The sequence below is a fragment of the Oryctolagus cuniculus genome, chromosome 2 (genome assembly GCF_964237555.1).
Source record: "Oryctolagus cuniculus chromosome 2, mOryCun1.1, whole genome shotgun sequence".
Lineage (NCBI taxonomy): Eukaryota > Metazoa > Chordata > Mammalia > Lagomorpha > Leporidae > Oryctolagus > Oryctolagus cuniculus.
Genome location: NC_091433.1, coordinates 131,801,459 through 131,821,032, shown reverse-complemented (window position 1 = coordinate 131,821,032; position 19,574 = coordinate 131,801,459). Strand labels below are relative to the sequence as shown.

The window sequence follows — 19,574 nt, the reverse complement described above, 5'->3', positions numbered from 1 at the left end:
GAACAGGCTGAAGCCAGATACATGGCTCTGAGAGTCAACAGTCTGAAGACCAGGCGAGGCCAGCCCTCAGGAGAGATTTGGAGAGGTTTAAAGGCTGGAAAAATTCCTAAGGAACAACCAGACTGGCTAGGACTTCCTGGGATTTGTACCTCTTAGGACATCCCTACAGTTTGTTAAACCTCACCATTTGCAACAAACTAGCTCAAAAGCCCTTAAATAAAGGCGTTTCAGGACAGAAGGGACATTGAGTGATCTGTTTCATGGCATAGCAGGTTAAGCCACAGCTTGCAATGCCTTAATTGGAGTACTGGTTTATGTCCCAGCTGCTCCACTTCTGATCCAGCTCCCTGCTAAAGCACCTGGGATAGCAGTGGAAAATGGCTCAAATGCCTGTGCCCCTGTCACTCACATGAGGGACCTGGATGGAGTTCCAGGCTCCTGGCATCCATCTGGCTGTTGCATCATTATGGGGAGTGAACCAGCAGAGACCTCTCCCCATCTCTGTCTATAACTGTCTTTCAAATAAATAATCTTTAAAAAAAAAAAAAACTAACTCTCTCTCTCTCTTTCTCTCTCCTCTCTCTTTCTCTCTCTCCCTTTCAAATAAATCTTAAAACGGAGAGAAAGGACATTGAGGGAAGGAGCAGCAATCCATGGAGGAGGGAGCGTGGTGGCCGGCCCAGGGACAAGCAGCACAGAGCTTCCGTTGGCACAGAGAGTCTTTATTGAGGACCCACTGACTGCAGGCCTGTGCTGGACTGAGGAGATATAGAGGCCCAGGAAAGCTGTTCATCGATCCCACGGGGTCCCAGGAGGCAGAGGCAGGAAGTGCAGAAGGCCAATGGAAGGCCCCAGAGGGCAGGCTGAGTTCAGAAGCTCAGGAGAGGTCACAGAGGAGGAGGCTCCCACGCTGGCGACTGAGAGTGGCCCCTCAGCTCTGCCCGCCCTTGGGCTTCTTGCAGACCCAGTGAAAGGAGGCACCACAGTCCATGTCATTCCACTTCTGCAGCATTTGGACACAGTCTTCAGCCTGCCCATTGCTGTGTCGCCAGTTGTCTGGCTGGTTCTTGTCCCAAAACCTGGGAACAACAGGCCTTCATTCCATTAGACAAAGGCAGTGTCTCTCCCCCCGCTAGGTGGGACACGAGCTGCACTGACATGGGTCCCTCATGCTCTGGTGGCCCCAGGATAGGGACAGGGTCGGAGCCAGGGGGGCCCAGAAGGTGGCTCTGCTGGGGCTGCCTCAGTTACTGAGGATCCAGGGATGGGGGCAGGGGCAGGGTTCTATGAAGCCAAAATACCTTCCAAGGGAGAAGGGATCCCTTGGGACCAGGCCTGAGCAGGCTATAGGATAAGGAAAACAGGAAACACAACAATGGGAAGACCCCTTCACAGGCTGCCTGCCAGCCCCTCTGTGGAGGGGTCCAGGTGAGGACCACAGCTGTGTCTGTGTGTCTACACACACCACACCCATGACAGTAATGCCCACTGAGCAGGGATATACATGAAGGACGGAGGCACACAAGGTCGCTAGCCAAGCCTGCCGCAGACAGTGCGTGGGACAAGGCCAGCACTGGACTCACGTTGTGCTCCGGGAACTGCTGAACGGTGTCCCATCTGTCCAGCGCCAGGAGCCCTCCATGCCGCTGTCGGTGAGGCCGATCCAGTGGTAAAGGCTGCTTGTGAACTGCCTCAGGAATGCCTGCAGAGAGAGGCTTTGTTCTGCTTTGACCCTGGGCGGGAGGAGCTGGTTCTCCGGGCTGTCTCTGTGGTCCCAGGGGCCTGAAGGCCGCTTCTCTGCAGAGCTGGCCCCCTCTCTGTACCTTCCATGCCTTGCCCAGGGCCCAGGGCAGCAGCCCAGCCCCACCAGGAAAGCCCAGCTTTTCCCAGGCTGACTACTCCAAGATAGCCCAGCCCTTGATGAAGGACAATGACCAGGCCATCGCTCAGAAGGAGAATGTGTTTTCTGAGGCGGCCTGGGCTTTGTCAGGCCTACAGCACAAAGCAGAGCCCAGGGGTGGGCGGTTGTGCAGGCTGAATTGACCCAACCCATTGCGGTGCTTTCACAACTCTGGCAAGTTCTGATGGGGACCTCGGAAGACGGGCCATCTGGGCAGCACTGCCTTTGGTGGTCCCCAGGCTCAGACGGGTGTATCTGGCCCTTCAGAGAAGCTGGTACTCCTGCTCCCGGACCCTCTATGGCCACTGGGGTAAATGACCTTGAATCAAGCTGATTGGAAACGCAGCCTGAGAGAGAAAGCAGGGGCGTGGGAAATCACTGTAAGGGCAGGCACCTGGGGCCTGATTCCCCCACCACACCCCACCCCCGACATCCACAGGTCTCCGGGAGTCTCCCTTGCTCACTGAGGAAGTGGGTGCTTTGGTGCTTCTGCCTCCAGTGTAAGGTGCTCGCCCGAACTCAATCAGTATTTGCTCACTGACAGTGGAGACATGGAGGTTTTCGCCACCCCCTCTGAGCAGGCAGGCCCAAGCACCCAAGTCCCACATCACATGCCAAGTCTACCAGACCCAGGCCGCGTGCAGCTCTGACCTGCTCCTCCTCAGAGGTCACCGATGCCAGGTGGGCTCCGTGGGATGCACAGAACTGCTCAGCCTCGTGCCAGGACTTCTTGACGTGAGAGAAGTAGTACAAGTTGCCCCTGTCCAACTTCCAGCCTTGCAGGAACAGCTGGAGAAGTTGAGCTGCAGCGAAGATGGAGGAGGAGAGAAGCAGGAGCTGACTTTCCCACCTTCTCTGAGGCTGACCACTGAGATTCACAAGCCCAGATCATTCTTGGTGCCCAGAGCTCCAGGAGCAGGGCCTGAGAGGCCGCACTCCATCCCACTGCCTGGTACTCCAGGAAGCAGCCCGACAACACTGACTTGGTCTCTCCTGGGAAACTCAGCCCTGCTGCCAGACTCCTTCCTAGACTTCCTGGCTCTCTGCCCATCTGCCCTGTCTCCCAGCTCATGGTTCTGGCCTGCCAGTGCTCTCCACTCCTATTCCTGCCTCCTCCCTGGAGACAGTGCAGCCACCCACTGGCCTCACGCAGTTCCTGACTCCACCTCCACCCACATCAGCTGCCTGCACCCATGGCCACTCCAGGACCTTGTCATCACTGCTCGGCCTGACAAAATTCCATTTTTTTCTTTTATTTTCACACATTAGAAAATGAAACACACTATACAGATGGTTCTTCATAGCAGATTACATGTGGGCCCATTCAGATTGCTGCCAATATTCTAAGTGCTGCCTGCAGCCCTCAGTATAGAAGGTTCAATTCTTCTGTGTTTTGTTTCTTTTTAAGGTTTATTTATTTATTTGAAAGAGTTAGAGAAAGAAATAGATCTTCCATCTGCTGGTTTATTCCCAGATGGTTGCAACAGCCAGGGCTGGGCCAGGCTGGAGCCAAGAGCTTCTTCCAAGTCTCCCACATGGGTAGCAGGGGCCAAGGCACCCGGGCCATCTTCTGCTGCTTTTCCCAGGCACATCAGCAGAGAACTGGATCAGAAGTGGAGCAGCCAGGACTTGAACCGGTGCCCATATAGGATACCAGCATTGCAGGCCATGGCTTTACCAGCTACGCCACAGCACCAGTCCCTCCTCTCTGTTCTTAAATTAGGTTAAATGGCATTGGTGTTCATATTTACAGACTTTAAATGTATGGGTCCTGTGCAGTTCTATTGTGAGACCAGCTGATGGGAGTCTTGGGCTCAGTTTTAACAAGGGAGACCTAAATGGCAGCAGGCTGGCTGCTATGAACTTGAGTTGTTTTCATTCTTTCCATCATGAGCTATAAACTGTGGGTCACACAGTCAGACCCTTCTAGAAGAACTAAACCAAGTAACTGCAGGTATTGCCTGACCAAATTCTAACAGCTCGTCCTGTGAGCACACACCCTGATTCTCTCTGTTCGCCCAACTTTCTCTGTCCACAGCTGTTTGCATTAGAGACACAGGTGCTCCTTATTTATTCATTTGTTCTTCTGCTCAAGATCCAGGGCGCAAAATCCTTAACTTCTATGGCCCAGGGACTGTTACATTAAGAACACTAAGACATGATGTACGCCCTCGGGGAACATAGGATCTTGTAAATGAGACAGGAGAGAAAATGTGTTGAAGATGCTGTGAATAAAATCTTGGTGCACATTTGAACAGAGGCACAAAAGATGATCTAACGGTCTGCTTCCCCTGGGCAGGAGAAGTGGCTCAGGAAGGACACCCTGCGAGAGATGTCGCTTGAACCGAATCTTAAGAATGAGGAAGGGGGCTGGCGCTGTGGTGCAGCAGGTTAAAGCCCTGGCCTGAAGTGCCGGCATCCCAAATGGGTGTCAGTTCTAGTCCCGGCTGCTCCTCTTCCAATCCAGCTCTCTGCTATGGCCTGGAATAGCAGAAGATAGCCCAAGTCCTTGGGCCCCTGCACCCACGTGGGAGACCTGGAGGAAGCTCCTGGCTCCTGGCTTTGGATCAGTGCAGCTAAAGCCGTTGCGGCCATCTGGGGAGTGTACCAGCAGATGGAAGATCTCTCTCTCTGTTTCTACCTCTCTCTGTAACTCTTTCAAATAAATAAAATAAATCCTAAAAAAAATTAAAAAAAAAAAAAAAGAATGAGGAAGAGCTGCAGGTGGAGGTTGCCAAGAGGCCAGCATCCCAGGCAGGGGAAAGCATAGGCAGCAAAGCACAGAGGCGAGCAATGTTACAACACAGCGACTTGGGATGCTCAAAGCATCAGAGGTGGGAGAGGCCCTGGGGAGGTTCACCAGCATTAACACACTTCCCATGTGAAGTTTGGGTTTTTCCCTATGAGCGAGAAAAGGTCTAAAGAACTGTGACATGCACAGATTGGACTGTGAAAGTTTCAACCTGCTGAACCCAAGTATAACCCAGTAGCAAAGGCTCAGGAAGAGAGGGGCAGTGTATACACCAGGGGTTCTCAGAGCCTGGGCCCAGACCGGCAGCATCAGCAGCACCTGGGAAAGTGATAGAAACACAAACTCTTAGGCTCGTGCCAGCCCTGCTGAATGTGAAATTGTTTTAACAATCTGCAGGTTGGCAAGCTCTTCAGGTGATTCTATGTACTCCAAAGTCTGAGAATCAGGAGTCTAAACTGAAGGTTGGCAAATATAGCCCACCAACAGCTTCTTTTTATAAAAAATTTATTATTTACTTGCATGTTGTTTTTGGCTGTTGTACTTCTACAACAGCAGAGACCATCCAGCCAAAAGCCTAAAATAGCTACTACAATTTGGCTCCTTAAGAAAAAGCTAGACAGATGGTTCTTAGCCCTGATGCCTTTAGGACCACCTAAGGAGCCTTTTAAAGATATCTTCATGGGGCCAGTGCTGTGGCGTAGCAGGTAAAGCCACCGCCTCCAATGCCGGCATCCCATATGGACGCCAGTTCTAGTCTCAGATGCTCCACTTTGATCCAGCTCTCTGCTATGGCCTGAGAAAGCAGTAGAAGATGGCCCAAGTCCTTGGGTCCCTGTACCCACATGGGAGATCCATAAAAAGCTGCTGGCTCCTGGCTTCAGATTGGCGCAGCTCCGGCTGTTGCAGCCAACTGGGGAGTGAACCAGCAGATGGAAGACCTCTCTCTCTCCTTCTAACTCTGACTTTCAAATAAAAAAATAAATATTTTTAAAAAAATCTTCATGCCCAAGCTGTATCCCACCCCAACCACCTAAAACCAAACCAGAGTTCTAGAGAAGAGTCCCAGGTATCAGTATTCTACAGCCCCTTGGAGGGGCTGGTGTGGCACAGTGGATTAAGCCACTGACTGCAACACCAGCATCCTACACCTGAGCGCATATTTAAGCATCAGCTGTGTGGCTTCCTATCCAGCTCCCTACTAATGCTCCTGGGAAAGCAACAGAAGATGGCCCAAGTGCCTGGGCCCCTGACACCCATGTGGGAGACCTAGATGGAGTTCTAGCTCCAGGCTCCTGGCTTCTGCCTGGCCCAGCCCTGGCTATTACGGAAATATGGAAGATCACTTTCTCTGTCTTTCCGTCTCTTTCTGTTGCTCTGCCTTTCAAATAAAATAAATAAAGCATGTCCCCATGCTGGAGAAGCACTGGTCTCTACCAAAGCAGCAGCAAGGCCCAGGAGCAAGGGAGGAGGAGGGCAGGGGCGCAGGAGAGGAGGAAGGAAGGGAGGCTCCAGGCCGCTATCACCAGCCTAGGGACACAGCAAAGAGGCCGGGTGGGTCCCAGGTGCTGCCCACCAAGTCGATCCCTTTGGCAATTGCTCCAACCGCCCTCTTCTTTCCCAGCTCCACATTCTCCCTCACTCTTATCAAGTAGCCTCCTGCCCCACCAGAAACACCCAGCACTAAACAGGAACTCCTTGCTCCTGTTCCATCTGCAAACCTGAGAGCATGGACCGGCACACCACTCCCCAGCAGCCTCTGAGGGGCAGCACTGCCCCAGCGCTCTCTACTTGTTTTGAACACTCAGCTGTGTTTCATTCCTCTCACTCTCCTCCCACCCCCATCCTTAGCCCCCTCCCGCCTGGCTCCTTTCTCACATCCCCAGAGCGGGCCTAGTTAGCAGTGGGTTCCCGCGGAAAAGACAGAAATTCCCATAGAAGCACAAATGTTTTCCCGCCTTTCTGTCCTCTATCCTGAGTGCCGCACATCCTTGGGTCTCCCCAGAGCATCTCAGACACGCCCGAATCGCGCCACTCTCTTCCTCTCATTCCACTCGGTCGCCCTTCTCCCTGATGCCTATGGGTAGTTCCTCATCTCCTGGAGGATGAGGCCCAAGCCCAGCCACTGTCCACCTCCAGCCTGTGTCTCCCCGGGCTGGCCTGCCGGCCCAGTACACCCACCAACCCATTAGCAGGTGTGAAAGCTTTGTTTTGCATGAATTCCGTGCCATATGTATGTTGGAAACAGTGGCAAGAGCCACTGCTCTGCCCCCTGTCTGCTGTGCTTCCAGTCTGCACATCACCCAGTAATCCTCTTGCCCACGTTCACTGCCAGAAGTTTCCAGAACCTCAGGCTTTTGTGTCTCCCTGCCTGCAAACGTATTGCTCTCTAACCCTGTCTGGTGGAGAATGTCTACCTTTCCCGCAGGGCTCATCCCCTCAGCCAAGCATCTTTGGATCCTTGCCCCACAGATCTCTCCCCACCCCTGCAGATTCCTTCTCCTGTCTTTCCGTGCTCCCTGTCCCAGTCCCTAGCCCCTTACAGCATCTGTGTGGCTTTGCTGCCATTATGCCCCACTAGCCTGAAAGCTGCCCCTGGGGTGGATGGCACGGCTCACTCACTTTTACACCTGACACATCGCACGCAGCCTCTCAGGAAACATCAAGTGAGCCCATGAACGCCGGATGTCGCTAAATGCGTCCCATGAGTTAGCTCATTTGCTCCTCACGGTGAAGCAGATATTACTATCCCCACTTTGCGCAGGAGAAAAGTGAAGCTCAGAGGCTGGCATTGTGGCGTAGCGGGCAAAGCCACTGCCTGCAGTGCCAGCATCCCTTATGGGCACCGGTTTGAGTCCTGGCTGCTCCACTTCTGATCCAGCTCTCTGCTATGGCCTGGGAAAGCAGTGGAAGATGGCCCAGGTCCTCAGGTCCCTGCACCCTCATGGGAGACCTGGAAGAAGCTCCTGGCTTCGAATTGGCACAGTCCGGCCATTGCGACCATCAGGGGAGTGAACAAGCAGATGGAAGATCTCTCCTCTCTTTCTCTTTCTCTCTCTCTCTCTCTCTCTCTCTCTCTCTGCCTCTTCCTCTCTGTAACTCTGCCTTTCAAATAAATAAATAAATCTTAAAAACAAAAAAAGTGAAGCTCAGAGATGGTGAGCAACTCACAAACACAGCCTTTGTGACAGCGGGAAGTCAGAACCAGGGCTGTGTGGCCCCCAGCCCACACCATCGTTATCATGCACCTTCACCACGTACAGATGCTTTCCCAAGCGCTCATTCTGTCGCCCTGGCCAGGACGAATGCTGCCCTCTGCCGTGTTCAATGCTGCCTGGGGCCCTGGAGCCTATTTTTGTTGGATGTGGTCCCCTCTCCTGCACCCACGCTCCTCCCCAGGGACATGCATGTTGCATGAGCAGAGAGACTAAAGGGACAGGAAACTCCATCCTCCCGTGAGGCTGTCACTCCTCAGCCAGCCGTCCCAAACCAACCCCACGCATGCGCGCGCACACGCATGCACACATGCACACACACTCACTTTGGTTCTTCTGTAGCCGTTCCTGGGAAGCAACTGCGGCACTGAGGGTCTCCAGGCGACTCTGCTGCTCCGCGAGGCCCCCAGTGAGAGCTCTGGTGCTCTCTAAGTCCCCTCTTAACCTCTGGATCTCGGCACTGGCCTGCTTCAGGCCACTCTCTAATGCTTGGGTCTTGGAGCCCAGGGCCTCAGCAGCCTGCATCCCTTGTCTTAAAGTCTCTATCTCTCTGCTGGCATTGTTCAGTTGACCACCTAACACCTGAATCTGGGAATTTAAGCCGTTGACATCTTCCAGTTGTGCCTTTAGCACTTGGAACTGACCATCTATCTGACCTAGATGGCCAATTGCTAGCCGGGTCTGGGCAGTGACAGTTTCCAATTCTCCTTTCAACAAGTGGATGTCACTGGCAGCCCCTTCCCAGTGGCCTCGCAGGACCTGGATCTCAGCACTGGTGTTGTCCACGCTGGTGGCCCACAGGGAGCCTTTCTTCGTCTGCACATCAGTGCTGGTGTTTCCTGGGTAGTCGCCGCAGAGCACCCGCAGCTGAGATCTGACGTCATTCACTCGGCACATCAGCATCTGGATCTCCCTTTGCGAGGTGCTGCAATTCTCCATGTGGCTTTTAAACATCTGAAAAGCCTCTTTTACTTCGTCTATCTCTCCAAAGATGCAGTGATCTGGAGGGAAGAAGTGGAGAAGGCAGCCAAAGAGACCATTAATCAGGGAAGCAGTGAATGTGCTAACCAGAGCGTTCCAGGGAACCGTGCAGGTGCAGCTCTGAGAATCCCTCAGGCAGCAGACCCAGGGACAGGCCAGCTGAGGTGGTGGCCGAAGCACAGCTATCACACAAGGACAAAGGGGTCGAAGGATTGAGATGCTGGCCTCCCGCAGACCAGCTGCCCCTGACGGGGATGTTGGTAGGGATTGGGTAATTGCTCAACCCAAAAGCAACTGATTCTATCATTTGGAGCTGTTGCAGCTTAATTCCACTGAGGTCTCAATATCCATGGATCATGATGAGGAAGCAAACAGGTAGCAATGAGGCACACACTGAGTCCTAGGGAACATTTGTACAAGCATGAAACCTTGTGGGTCACCACTGTCACCCTCTAAAAGCTGTGCAGACCACAAACCTGAATTTTCCCATCACAAACTTCAGGGGTGAAAAAAACACAAAGAAAAAAGGAAATAAAGCAAAATCTGTGCCCTGGGTGGAAGCACTGTGATCCCCAGGGCTGGGGTAGAGGAAGCCACACCCTGCAGGTGACACTGGACCGCAGCTGGAATGGTCTTCTAAAGGGCCAGCAGCACCCCAGCATCCCTGCAGAGCAGTTTGAGGATGTGGGGGACCTGAAGGAAAGGCCTTGGTCACGGTGGCCAGATAGGGAGACTGCAGCACCACGCTGCCACAAGGCCTGTCCTCCGGCCCCACCTGCGAGCATCCTCATGAACTGTGACCTGGTCCCCTGCTGAGCCCAGCCTCCCCTCAGAGCAGGGAGGAGGACTCACCAGCACGAACACACTGCTCCTCACCCCACACCGGGCCTTGAACCCGAGCACCCCAGTGTGGGTGCAGGCATCTTAGTGGGCTAGGCCAAATGCCAAGTGGCCCTTGACAGTGTGCGAAGGCCAGCCAAAGATCTTGCTTTATCAAGATAGTGAATGAATCAAGACAACAGAATGCAGAATCTGGAAGTGGACTCACACAATGACTTTTAACAGAGGTACAAAAGCAGTTCATGAAAAAGGGGGCAATCTCTAAAAGGGGGGGGGGCTCCAAATGAAGCACAGACCTAAAGGTAAAACCAGAATCTGTAAAATATGACATTCTGCTATGAAAACATAGCAGAATGTCATTGTGGACTTGGATTAAGTGAAGACTTCTCAGATACCAGACCAAAAGCACAATCTATGAGAGAAAAGATTTTGGTAAATTAGATTATAAAAACTGAGATCTGGTGAAGAGAATAAAAAGTCAATCATTTCTCAGTCTTTTGGCTAAGATCAAGTGTAAAAAGTCAGGGATTGGGGCCAGCACTGTGGTGTAGCAGGTAAAGCCTCTGCCTGCATTGCCAGTATCCCACATGGGCACTGGTTCAAGTCCCAGATGCTCCACATCTGACGCAGCTCTCTGCTATGTCCTGGGAAAGCAGTAGAAGATGGCCCAAGTCCTTGGGCCCCTGCACCCATGTGGGAGACTGGGAAGAAGCTCCTGGCTCCTGGCTTCAGATTGGCACAGCTCTGGCCGTTACAGCCCTCTGAGGAGTGAACCAGCAGATGGAAGACCTCTCTCTCTCTCTCTCTCTCTCTCTCTGCCTCTTGTCTCGGTATCTCTGCTTTCAAATAAATAAATAAATCTTTAAAAAAAGAAGTCAGAGACTAAGAAAGTACAAATCATATGACCAGCAAAGGCAAACAAGGTACGTAGTACATGATCCCTTTTGTATAAAACGCTAGAAAAAGCAGACTGATCTGCAGTTATGGTAGCAGAGCCGTGGGTGCATGGGTGGAGGGGAACAGGGGAGAGGTAGCATTACATTTAAGCATTTGGGGGTACAGGATAACAAATCTGTTTGTTATCTTGATGGTAGTGACAGTCACTGCATATACATACTTCAAAACTGACCAGACTGTATGCTTTAAATGTGTGTACTAAATTATGTGCCCATTATACTTCAATTCAGTTATCATTTTTGAACAAAATATTTCTTACTGTGAGGACAGTGGAACCCATTTAGGTGCCTAGGAGGGTTGGGGAGAAGCTAGTCCCAGGGTCTGGGCATCTGAATACCTTCGCTCCCTCCCACCTCCTCCACCACCCCGTGGCTGCTCACTGTGGGGCCCCACAGGTAACTGCCCAGTAGCTGTCTCACAGAAGTGTGGCTTGAAGCCTGGGGCCTCCGGCACAGGTCCTTGGAGTACAGGGCTGAGACACCCCATTCCTGGGTCAGCGCAACTCCAACCCCAAGCCTGGGAGAACAGGCTGCCCCAGGCCCACCTGGGGTTCCAGGAGGAGGGAGTGGGCACTGAGGACCCTCTCAAAGTGTTCCTCATGAGTCCCAGGTCTTGGGGGACTCCCCTGAGCTCCATGGCTTCTCTGTGTGGTGTGGGCCTGGGAACAGGGAGACAGACCCTTCAGGAGCAGAGAGACCTGGAGAAAGTACACTGGGGCCCTTTGGGCCTCTGTGCAAGGGGAGTCGGCGGGGCTTGGGTCATCTGGGGACTTACCCACCACAAAGAGGGCCACGAGAGAAGAGACCACGGCCACAGCCACGAATGCCAAGGTGGCCTGAAGGTGCCTTGGAATCCTGAGGGCTGCAGGAGCCACTGCCATGGAGTCCACTCCTGCAGGGAGAAGCCAGGGCCCAGGATGAGAGGGTGCTGGGTGGGCTGGCTCTGACTCAGTCTCCTGCTGCACCTGTCATCAGGTGCTCATAGAGAAGACAGAAGGAGCCATGTTGACCGTTCCCCAGGGCTGTCGTGGCCCTCTGCATCTACAGGAGTTTTCAGAGGCACACGGGACACAGAATGTGGCTCAGAGGGAAAGGCAACAAAGATGTGGCTTGAGTGAGAGGAGAAAAATGAGAGGAAGGTAGGAGAGAGAAAGAGGAGAGGGCAGAGCAGGAGCCCTGACCCTGGAGACTCAAGGCCAGTCTTGCTCACGAATCCTGACCAGAGCGAAAGTCACAGCCCTTTGGGTGGCACTGCTACCTCCCCTCCCCGAGGCTGGCACAGGTCAGTCCTAGAGCCTCCATCCAGAATGACCTGACAAGGACTGTGCCTGAACATGCTGGGAACTGTGGATAGAAACAAAGGGTCTTCAGAGAAACCCACTCAAGGAGTGATCAGCTCAGAGCCCCTAGGGCCTCACCAGGGTGCAGAGCTGGGGTTCAAAACCAGGTCCACCTGGGGCCAGCTCCGTAGGACAGCAGATTAAGCCACTACTTGCAAAGCTGGCATTCCATACCAGAGCACCAATTTAAGACCCAACTGCTCTGCTTCCCATCCAGCTCCCTGCTAATGGCCTGGGAAAATGGCAGAAGATGGCTCAAGTGCTTAGGCCCCTGCACCCACATGGGAGTGCAAATGGAGTTCCAGGCTCCTAGCTTAGGCCCTTGCAGCCATTTGGGGAGTGAACCAGAGGATGGAAGATCTCTTTCTTTGTCTCTCCCTATTTTGTAACTCTGCCTTTCAAATAAATTAAATAAACCAAAACCAGGTCCATCTGAATTCAGAGTCCACCTGCTTTCCCTTATCGGGTGGCTGTCCCAGAGGGAGAGGGTCTGGGGAGCCCTCATGGTGGCGTCTCTGGCTCTGAGCTGCACTTGGGCCCCCCTCCTCTGCCTGGCTCCTTTCCTGCCCTTACCTCTTCGCTCCACAGGCTGAGGCAGTGAGGAGGCCAGCTCCAGCCTGCTGGGCTCAGAGAAAGGGCAGGGGGCTGGGGGACAAGCAGGCTGGTGGTCCCTGACTGGGGGTGGGCCAGGCCCAGCGTCCTCACCTTGGGGGTTCAGGAAGACACCCTGGTCATCTGTGCAGAAGCGGACTGTGTCACTGCTCATCTTCATGTCCTTCATCCTCCAATGCTGCTCCCAGCCGCCGGCTCCAGAAGGGCTGTCCTGCAGGCCAGTAGCAGGGGGCACACAGCTGAGACACCGGCCTTATATGCTTCTGATGGGGTCCTGCCCACCCTCCAGGCTCTGCCCACCCCCTGCTGATTCTGCAGAAACACCCCAGTATGGCTCCTCCCCTCAGGGCTCCAAGGCTCACATCTGTCCAGAGCCCCATCCTCTTCCACTTCCTCTTCCGATGAGCTCCTCCCTATCTGCCATCATCCCAACCTTAGACGTGACCAGCAGAGCTCCCACCAGCCTGTGCTCCAGGGTCACTCACCTGCTCTCTGGGTGCTGGGACTGGCCACCGTGGCACATGTGGGCCTCTGCTTTGCAAAGAAAGCAAGTGCGTGAGTGTGGCTGACCCTTAATCCTACCCCCATCTCTCTGAAGTAAAAAGGACAGTTAGGGCCACCGCTGTGGTGTAGCAGGTTAAACTACCACGTGCAATGCAATTATCCGCTCCGCTTCTAATACGGATCCCTGCTAATGCACCTGGGAAAGCAGTGGAGGATGCCCCAAGTGCTTGGGTCCCTGCACCCACAACGGGAGATCTGGATGAAGCTCCTGGCTCTTGGCTTCAGCCTGGCCCAATCCTGACACATGCTCTCTCTCTCCCTCTCTCTTCTCTCTGTAATTCTGCCTCTCAAATAAAAAATTTAAAAAGGGATGGGGCTGGCACTGTGGCATAGCAGATAAAGCCACCACCTCTGACATCAGCATCCCATATGGGCACCGGTTTGGGTCCCAGCTGTTCCACTTCTAATCCAGCTTCCTGCTAATGACCTGGGAAAAGCAGCAAAAGATGACCGAAGTGTCTGGGCCCCTGTTACCCATGTGGGAGACCTGGAAGAAGCTCCTGGTTCCTGTCTTCAGCCTTGTCCAGCCCTGCATTAGTCATTGCAGTCATCTGGGGCGTGAACCAGCAGAAAGATTCTCTCTCTCTCTCTCTCTCTCTCACTCTGCCTTCCAAATAAATAAATATTTTCAAAAAGGAGGGGGGCAGTGTAGCAGGTGTTTGCAAGTCAGAGAAGAGGGTATGGTGACTCACTGGCCACTCAGATCCTCTCAAGTGGATTACAGGAAAGGGACTGAGGTAGTGTTAGAAAAATAGGGGCTGGCATTGTGGCACAGTGGGTGAGCTACCACCTGCAATGCAGGCATCCCATATTGGAGCAGCAGTTTGAGCCTAGGCTCAAACTCTGCTTCTGATCCAGCTCCCTGCCAATGCACCTGGGAAAGCAGAAGATGGCCCATGTACTTGGGCCTCTAGCACCCACATGGGAGACCAGGATAAAGATCCTGGCTCCTGGCTTCAGCCTGGACCAGTCCTGGCTGTTGTGGGCATTTGGGGAGTAGACCAGCAAATGGAAGATTGTGCTCGCTCGCTCTCTCTCTCTCTCTCTCTCTCTCTCTATGCCTCTCTGTCTCTGTTACTCTACCTTTCAAATAAATAAATGAATCATATAAATAAAAATAAGCAAAAGAACTTCAAAAAGCTCATGTAAAACGGAATTAAAAGATCAGTTTATTTCGGTGCAAGAATTTTTGAAATCCCTCTGAAGCTTGCCCTGAAGCCTCTTCACCTGCCCGTACCCCTTGTGGCAAACCTGAATGGTAGGTCTAGTGTTTTCTTGAGTTCTCTGCATTGCTCCAGTTAATCTGGACACTGAGGGGGTGTCATGGGAACCCCCAGGTTTGTAGTCTGCCAGGTTGAAGTGTTCACCTAGACGACAGAGCTGCTCATCAGGGCCATCTGCCTCGGGGGTTACTGTACACAAAAAGTTGGATTGTTGGATGCCCCGCTGGTGTCGGAGAGTCAGCAGGTAGCCTGGGAAATCACATTTGGGGTCAGAAGTGGAGTCAGAATGCACCAGGCAGGGCCCAGCTGATCCAAGATGTCACCCCCTCCTCCCGGCTTACCAGGTTCTCAGGACTCAGAGGAAGCTGAGGGACAAGACTGGGGCCCAGGTGTTGCTCTCCTGTGAGGACCAAGAGACTTCCAGGTGGAAGCATTCTGCTCCAGGGCCCAGCATGAGCAGAGCAGGAAGGCTGGGTCCAGGGCAGCGCCGAGCAGGAGCCTGACGTCTTGAGCCCACCAGAGCCCCCACCAGAGCCCAGGTCCCCACAGTCAGTTCTGGGGACCCCCCCACCCCGGGCAGTCTCTTGCCCCGGGGCTCCCCTCCCCCCTCACTTCAGACAGCCCCATCTCGTTGAAGTGGACACAGCCTATGTATTAGCCACCCACTCCAGCAGCTCTGACAAGCTGTCAGTCAGCCTTGCAACATCTTGTACCAGCTGCACTGCTTTTGGGTTTCAGTCCCCATTTTCACTCTCAGTTTTTAAATTCCATTCCGATATCTTTTTCTTTCTTTTTATATCATCTTTTATATCATCTTTCTTTTATATCATCTTTTATATCATCTTTCCCTCTTTTTTAAAAAGATTGGTGTTGTTGATTTATTTGAAAGGCAGAATGACAGAGAGGGAGGGAAGGAGGGAGGGAAAGAGGGAGGAAGAGAGAGGAAGAGAGAGAAAGAGAGAGAGAGAAACAGATCTCCATCTTTTGGTTCACTCCCCAAATGGCCAGGATGGTTGGGGCTGAGCCAGGCCAAAGCCAGGAGCCAGGAACTCCATCCGGGTCTCCCACATGGATGTCAGGACACTTGGGCCACCTTGTGCTGCTTTCTCAGGTGCATTAGTAGGAAGCTGGAACAGAACTGATACAGCTGGGACACAAACTGGTGCTCCCATATGGGATGCCAGCCTTGCAGGAGGCAGGTTCACCCGTTATGCTACGATATCAGCTCCTCCAACATCTTCACAAATGCTGGAGTCAGCCTCCCATGGGCTCCTGGATGCTAACTACAAAGGCTGCTGACCATTTCCAGTGGCAGAGCGACCCACTCTGAGACAGGCCAAGAGGGCAGCCGTGGCCGGGGGGAGCCCAGTGAGCAATCAGCTCTCCCAGTAGCTGATCTGCAGAGGGGCGGAGGTGTGGGTCCTCACCCAGCTCAGGATGCTGTGTGGATGTGCATGCCCGTGTGTGCCACTGTGCATGGGGGGGGGGGGGGTGTGAGCGGTGCACAGGAGACATACAGTGTGTACGGCACAAAGCAACCATCATCTGGCCTCCTTCCTCCTATCTACTGGAAACTGAGTGTCGCTCCCCGTCTTCGTAGGGGAACGACACAGGACCCTGTGCTGTTCTTTTGTCTGCTCGGCCCTCCCCGGGTTTGCTGCTGGTTCTTCCCGGGTTGGCTACCGACCCTTCCACCTCCATGGAAGGGCGGTTCCCCCAGCCACTTTCCCCACTTCCGCGGGGGAGCAGCACACCGCCAGCCAGCTCTCTCGGGGGCTGCACAGGTGTTCCTTCAGATAGATGTTCCCCTTAGATGTTCCTGGTGCATGTTGTCTCTCTCCTCCTTTATAGTCCTCTTCCACCAATCCCAACTCTGCTACCCACACGCCGAGTACGCTGCTCTCCTCCAATCAGGAGCAGGTCCTGCAGCTTGTCAAGTTGGTAAGAGGCAGCTGGGTAGAAGTTGTTTCCTCCTCTCCCAGTGCCATATTGTGGGAGAGCAGATGCATAGAATAAGTCTTAATTCCAGTAACTTAGTCTAGTCCGAGTTGCTCCCAGTTGCTCCCCACACTGAGTCTGAAGGTGCCATTTCTGGGCCAGTCAACAGCTCTGGCTAAAATCTCACTGGCACCTGCGGTCAAGCCCTTCTCTTCCAGTTGGGATGGGGGCAGCAGGAGGTGCCGTCCCATTCCCCAAAGCCCTTATCAGAGACCCAGGGGTTTGGCGGAGAAGAGGAGCCTGTCTTGGTTTCCATTTCCCCACACACAGGAAGGGCCGCATTGGACCTCTCGGAAGCTAGTTCCTCCCAGGGCCCAGACACTGGACGAGGCTCGAAAGCAGAACTTTGGGATCCCTTGCTCAGCTGGAATAGAGAAGTCGGGGCCAGAAGAGGGGCAGAGCCCTCCTGGCTTCCCCCAGCCCCCTCCCCGGACCCGAGCCCCCAGGAGCCCTAGGAACACATCTGCCCCCAGGAAAGAGAACTCAGCGTGGCCTCTGTTCCCTGGCCACAGAGGAAGAAGTGGGCATTTTCTACTTTGAGCACAGAACCACTGCACAGCTGGGTCACACCCACTGCTTTTTCCTGTCCCTGTTGCTGGGCACAGAGACACAGGCTGGGGGCATCCCACACGGCAGTCACTCCTGCGTTTAAAACACATTCAGCGGCTTCCTTTGTGCTTTAAATAAAATCCAAAGTCTTCATGTGACTTTGCAGTCCCGCGCGAGCTGCCCTACCCTTGCTTCATTCCACGTGTTGTGCTCTTTGCATTTTCTGTTCCTTCTTCCCTTCTTCATCTCTGCCCTGCACTCCAACTCACTGTCTAAAGTCTTCTCATCATTCAAGGCTCAGCTTACTTTACTGTCACTCCCTCAGAAAGGTCCGGGTAATCCTTTTACACTATACTCCCATGGAACAAGAAAAAAGCATCTCCTTTCAGAGGGCCGGCGCTGTGGTGCAGTGGGTTAAGCCACCTCCTGCAACGCCAACATCCCGTATGGACACCAGTTCAAGTCCCAGCTGCTCCACTTCTGATCCATCTGCCTGCTAAGTGGCCTGAGAAAAACAGCAGAAGATGGCCCAAGTGTTTGAGCCCCTACCACCCACATGGGGAGAACTGGAAGAAGCTCCTGGATTCTGCCTGGCTCAGCCATGGCCATTGCAGCCATCTCAGGGGTGAACCAGCAGATGGAAGATCTCTCCCACCATCTCTCCCTCCCTCTCTGTAACTCCAACATGCAGGTGGCAGGGAGCTAGCCAGGTGCTGGGGCGGAGTGAGGCATATCTGGGGAGAGTAGGGAACTTGAGATAGGTCTTTGTGGCCTGTGACGCTCAGAGATGTCACAGAAGCACACAATATTTCAAGACTTCCAACACCTGTCCGGGCCCTCACCTCTGGCCCCTGTACACCCAGGACACCTCACTGCTGGTCACAGACGTGGAAGGAAAGTGCCCTTTCCCAGGGGTGCCCAGCTGAGCCCAACCCTGCACTCACATGTGCTGCTTCCTGCTTCTCTCTGCTCCCCTCCTGTCTGGGGCAGCCCCTCCCTGGTCCCTGCCTTAGCTCCTGAACTTGGGGTTTGGAACCAATGCCTGTGAGCAGGGTGTGAGATAAGGTTCCATCGTGGCAATAAAGCCAGAGCACCACCCAGTGATCACCCAGGAAGGAAGATCACCCAAGGCCGTGATGCTGTCAATCTTGCTCTACTTGAGTTCAATAAAAGCTGGAGACGGGTGCTATTCACATGCTGTGGCATTCCCAAGGCCAGGCCTGTTCTCCTCCTTGTTATTTCCAACCTCACCCCTGTTTCCTGCGGATACCCCAGAACTTTATGTCTAACACAGTGGACTGTCTTCCCCCACGCATTCACCTGTGTGTGCAACAGGAATGGGAAAGCAGAGAGGTGGAGAGAGGCCTTCACCCAGGCAGCATTTTATTCTAAAGAAAGCTTGAAGTGAACTCTGGAAGGCACTGAAGGTGCACCTGCCATTGCCAGGTGCCAACAGCTACAAGGCAAGAGGAGGACAAGGGATGCCCAGACTGGCGAGGGAGAGGGGCTGGGCCCAGGAGGATGGTGGAAGGCGGGGCCTGCATCAGAGTTCAGTGAGTGGTGGGGAGAGGTGGAAGGGCTGGCCCGGCACCTGCCCTGAGCCAGGTTAGCACTTCCCCAGGAAGAAGGAGTTCAGCCTTTGGAGGATGTGGATGCAGAAGGCGATGGGAACACGGCAGGGCCAGAGCTGTCAAAAACACCGCCGTCCGGCAGCCACCGGCACTCCCAAGCAGACAAACAAGAAGGTGTGGGACCTGCCAGGAAAAGCCCTGGGTAGCAGCGTGGGGAATGATCCTGGGCCTCATTTTATGCAATGAGACTGAGGCTTCTCTGAAGGCACGAGGGAGCCAAGCGCGGCCCCGGACTGCAGGTCCTACTCAGCTCACCGAGGCCGTGTGAACTAGCATGTTCTCTCCACCTGCCCTCCCGCTCAACCCAAATTCTCTCTACTCCAACTGCCCCTGTGGGCTTAGAGGCTCCCCAGGCGGGGTGGACGGGCACCAGGATGCCTTTGCAACAATCGTGAAGCAAGAACAACAGAGGTGCAAAGGCATCCTGGAGTCTGGGGAAGACAGAGGCGTTTGTTAAGAGTTGGACAGCTTGGGAGCGCAGAGGGAGCCCGGCGGCGGGCTCGTCAGGGTCCTGCCGCGGTGTAGGGCCGCTTACAGACGAAGAGCAGCTTATCGTCACAGGAGGCATCGTTCCAGGACTGAAGCAAGGACACCTTGATGCTGACACAGTGTTCGCCGTTCCCCATGTTGTTGGGCTCACCTGGAATCCAGAACCTACCCAGCGAAAGAGCACAGCAGGACAGATTTACAGCTGCAAAGCTTCTCCCTAGGAAAGGCACGTGCGCCCTCCGCACCAGCTCTGCTCCTGGCTGACTGCTGGCATGGATTTCTGCACCCAAGCCTCAGAGGGAAGGTGCTGGTAAGATCTCCAACCAGGCCCTAGCCAGGGCCTACACGGACCACTGCTCTCCAGCCCCAGACTTGGGCTAGGGTCCCTGATGACGCTGAGTGGAAGGCAACAGATTAGTCCCCACACCCCACAGCCACTCAGTAGGGAAGACTCAGCAATCCTGCACTCAAGGGAAGCACCCCCCCCCCGGCCCCCTCCCCCACCACCTGCATGCCCTGCCCCACCT

The 19,574-nt window shown here is 54.0% G+C and overlaps 2 protein-coding genes across 8 annotated transcripts in view; both read right to left on the bottom strand.

Annotated features, from left to right (window-relative positions):
- Positions 1–701: 701 nt before the first annotated feature.
- On the bottom strand, positions 702–19,514 carry CLEC4F (C-type lectin domain family 4 member F). Of its 6 annotated transcripts, XM_070068990.1 has the most exons (9): positions 14,722–14,923; positions 14,525–14,629; positions 13,079–13,124; positions 12,687–12,804; positions 11,417–11,533; positions 8,191–8,865; positions 2,552–2,703; positions 1,584–1,702; positions 702–1,079 (listed from the first exon to the last, which is right to left on the bottom strand). In XM_070068990.1, exons 4-9 carry the CDS (start codon positions 12,760–12,762, stop codon positions 932–934), a joined length of 1,287 nt encoding a protein of 428 aa, XP_069925091.1. In that variant the 5' UTR covers positions 12,763–12,804; positions 13,079–13,124; positions 14,525–14,629; positions 14,722–14,923; the 3' UTR covers positions 702–931. The 6 variants fall into 6 exon arrangements, with proteins under 6 accessions (XP_069925091.1, XP_069925095.1, XP_069925092.1 ...); XM_070068994.1 differs by lacking the exons at positions 14,525–14,629; positions 14,722–14,923 and adding an exon at positions 19,217–19,514; XM_070068991.1 differs by lacking the exons at positions 14,525–14,629; positions 14,722–14,923 and adding an exon at positions 19,094–19,185.
- The window catches only part of CD207 (CD207 molecule), a 62,004-nt gene continuing 60,711 nt past the window's right edge, over positions 18,282–19,574 (bottom strand). The window contains exon 13 of one of the 2 annotated variants that reach the window (XM_070069009.1): positions 18,282–19,212. In XM_070069009.1, coding sequence (XP_069925110.1) covers positions 19,062–19,212 — 151 coding nt within the window. In that variant the 3' untranslated portion in view covers positions 18,282–19,061. The remainder of the gene's footprint in view (positions 19,213–19,574) is intronic. The other variant, XR_011386545.1, reaches the window with a different exon arrangement.

Bases quoted from the DNA above. Each gene is read 5' to 3' on its own strand.
- CLEC4F (XM_070068994.1), bottom strand. From the start codon at position 12,762: ATGAAGGACATGAAGATGAGCAGTGACACAGTCCGCTTCTGCACAGAT. The intron at 8,866-11,416 runs GTAAGTCCCCAG...TCTTCCCTCCAG, and splicing joins CGTGGCCCTCTTTGTGGTGG to ATCACTGCATCTTTGGAGAG. The intron at 2,704-8,190 runs GTGAGTGTGTGT...TCTTCGCTGCAG, and splicing joins ACGGCTACAGAAGAACCAAA to CTCAACTTCTCCAGCTGTTC.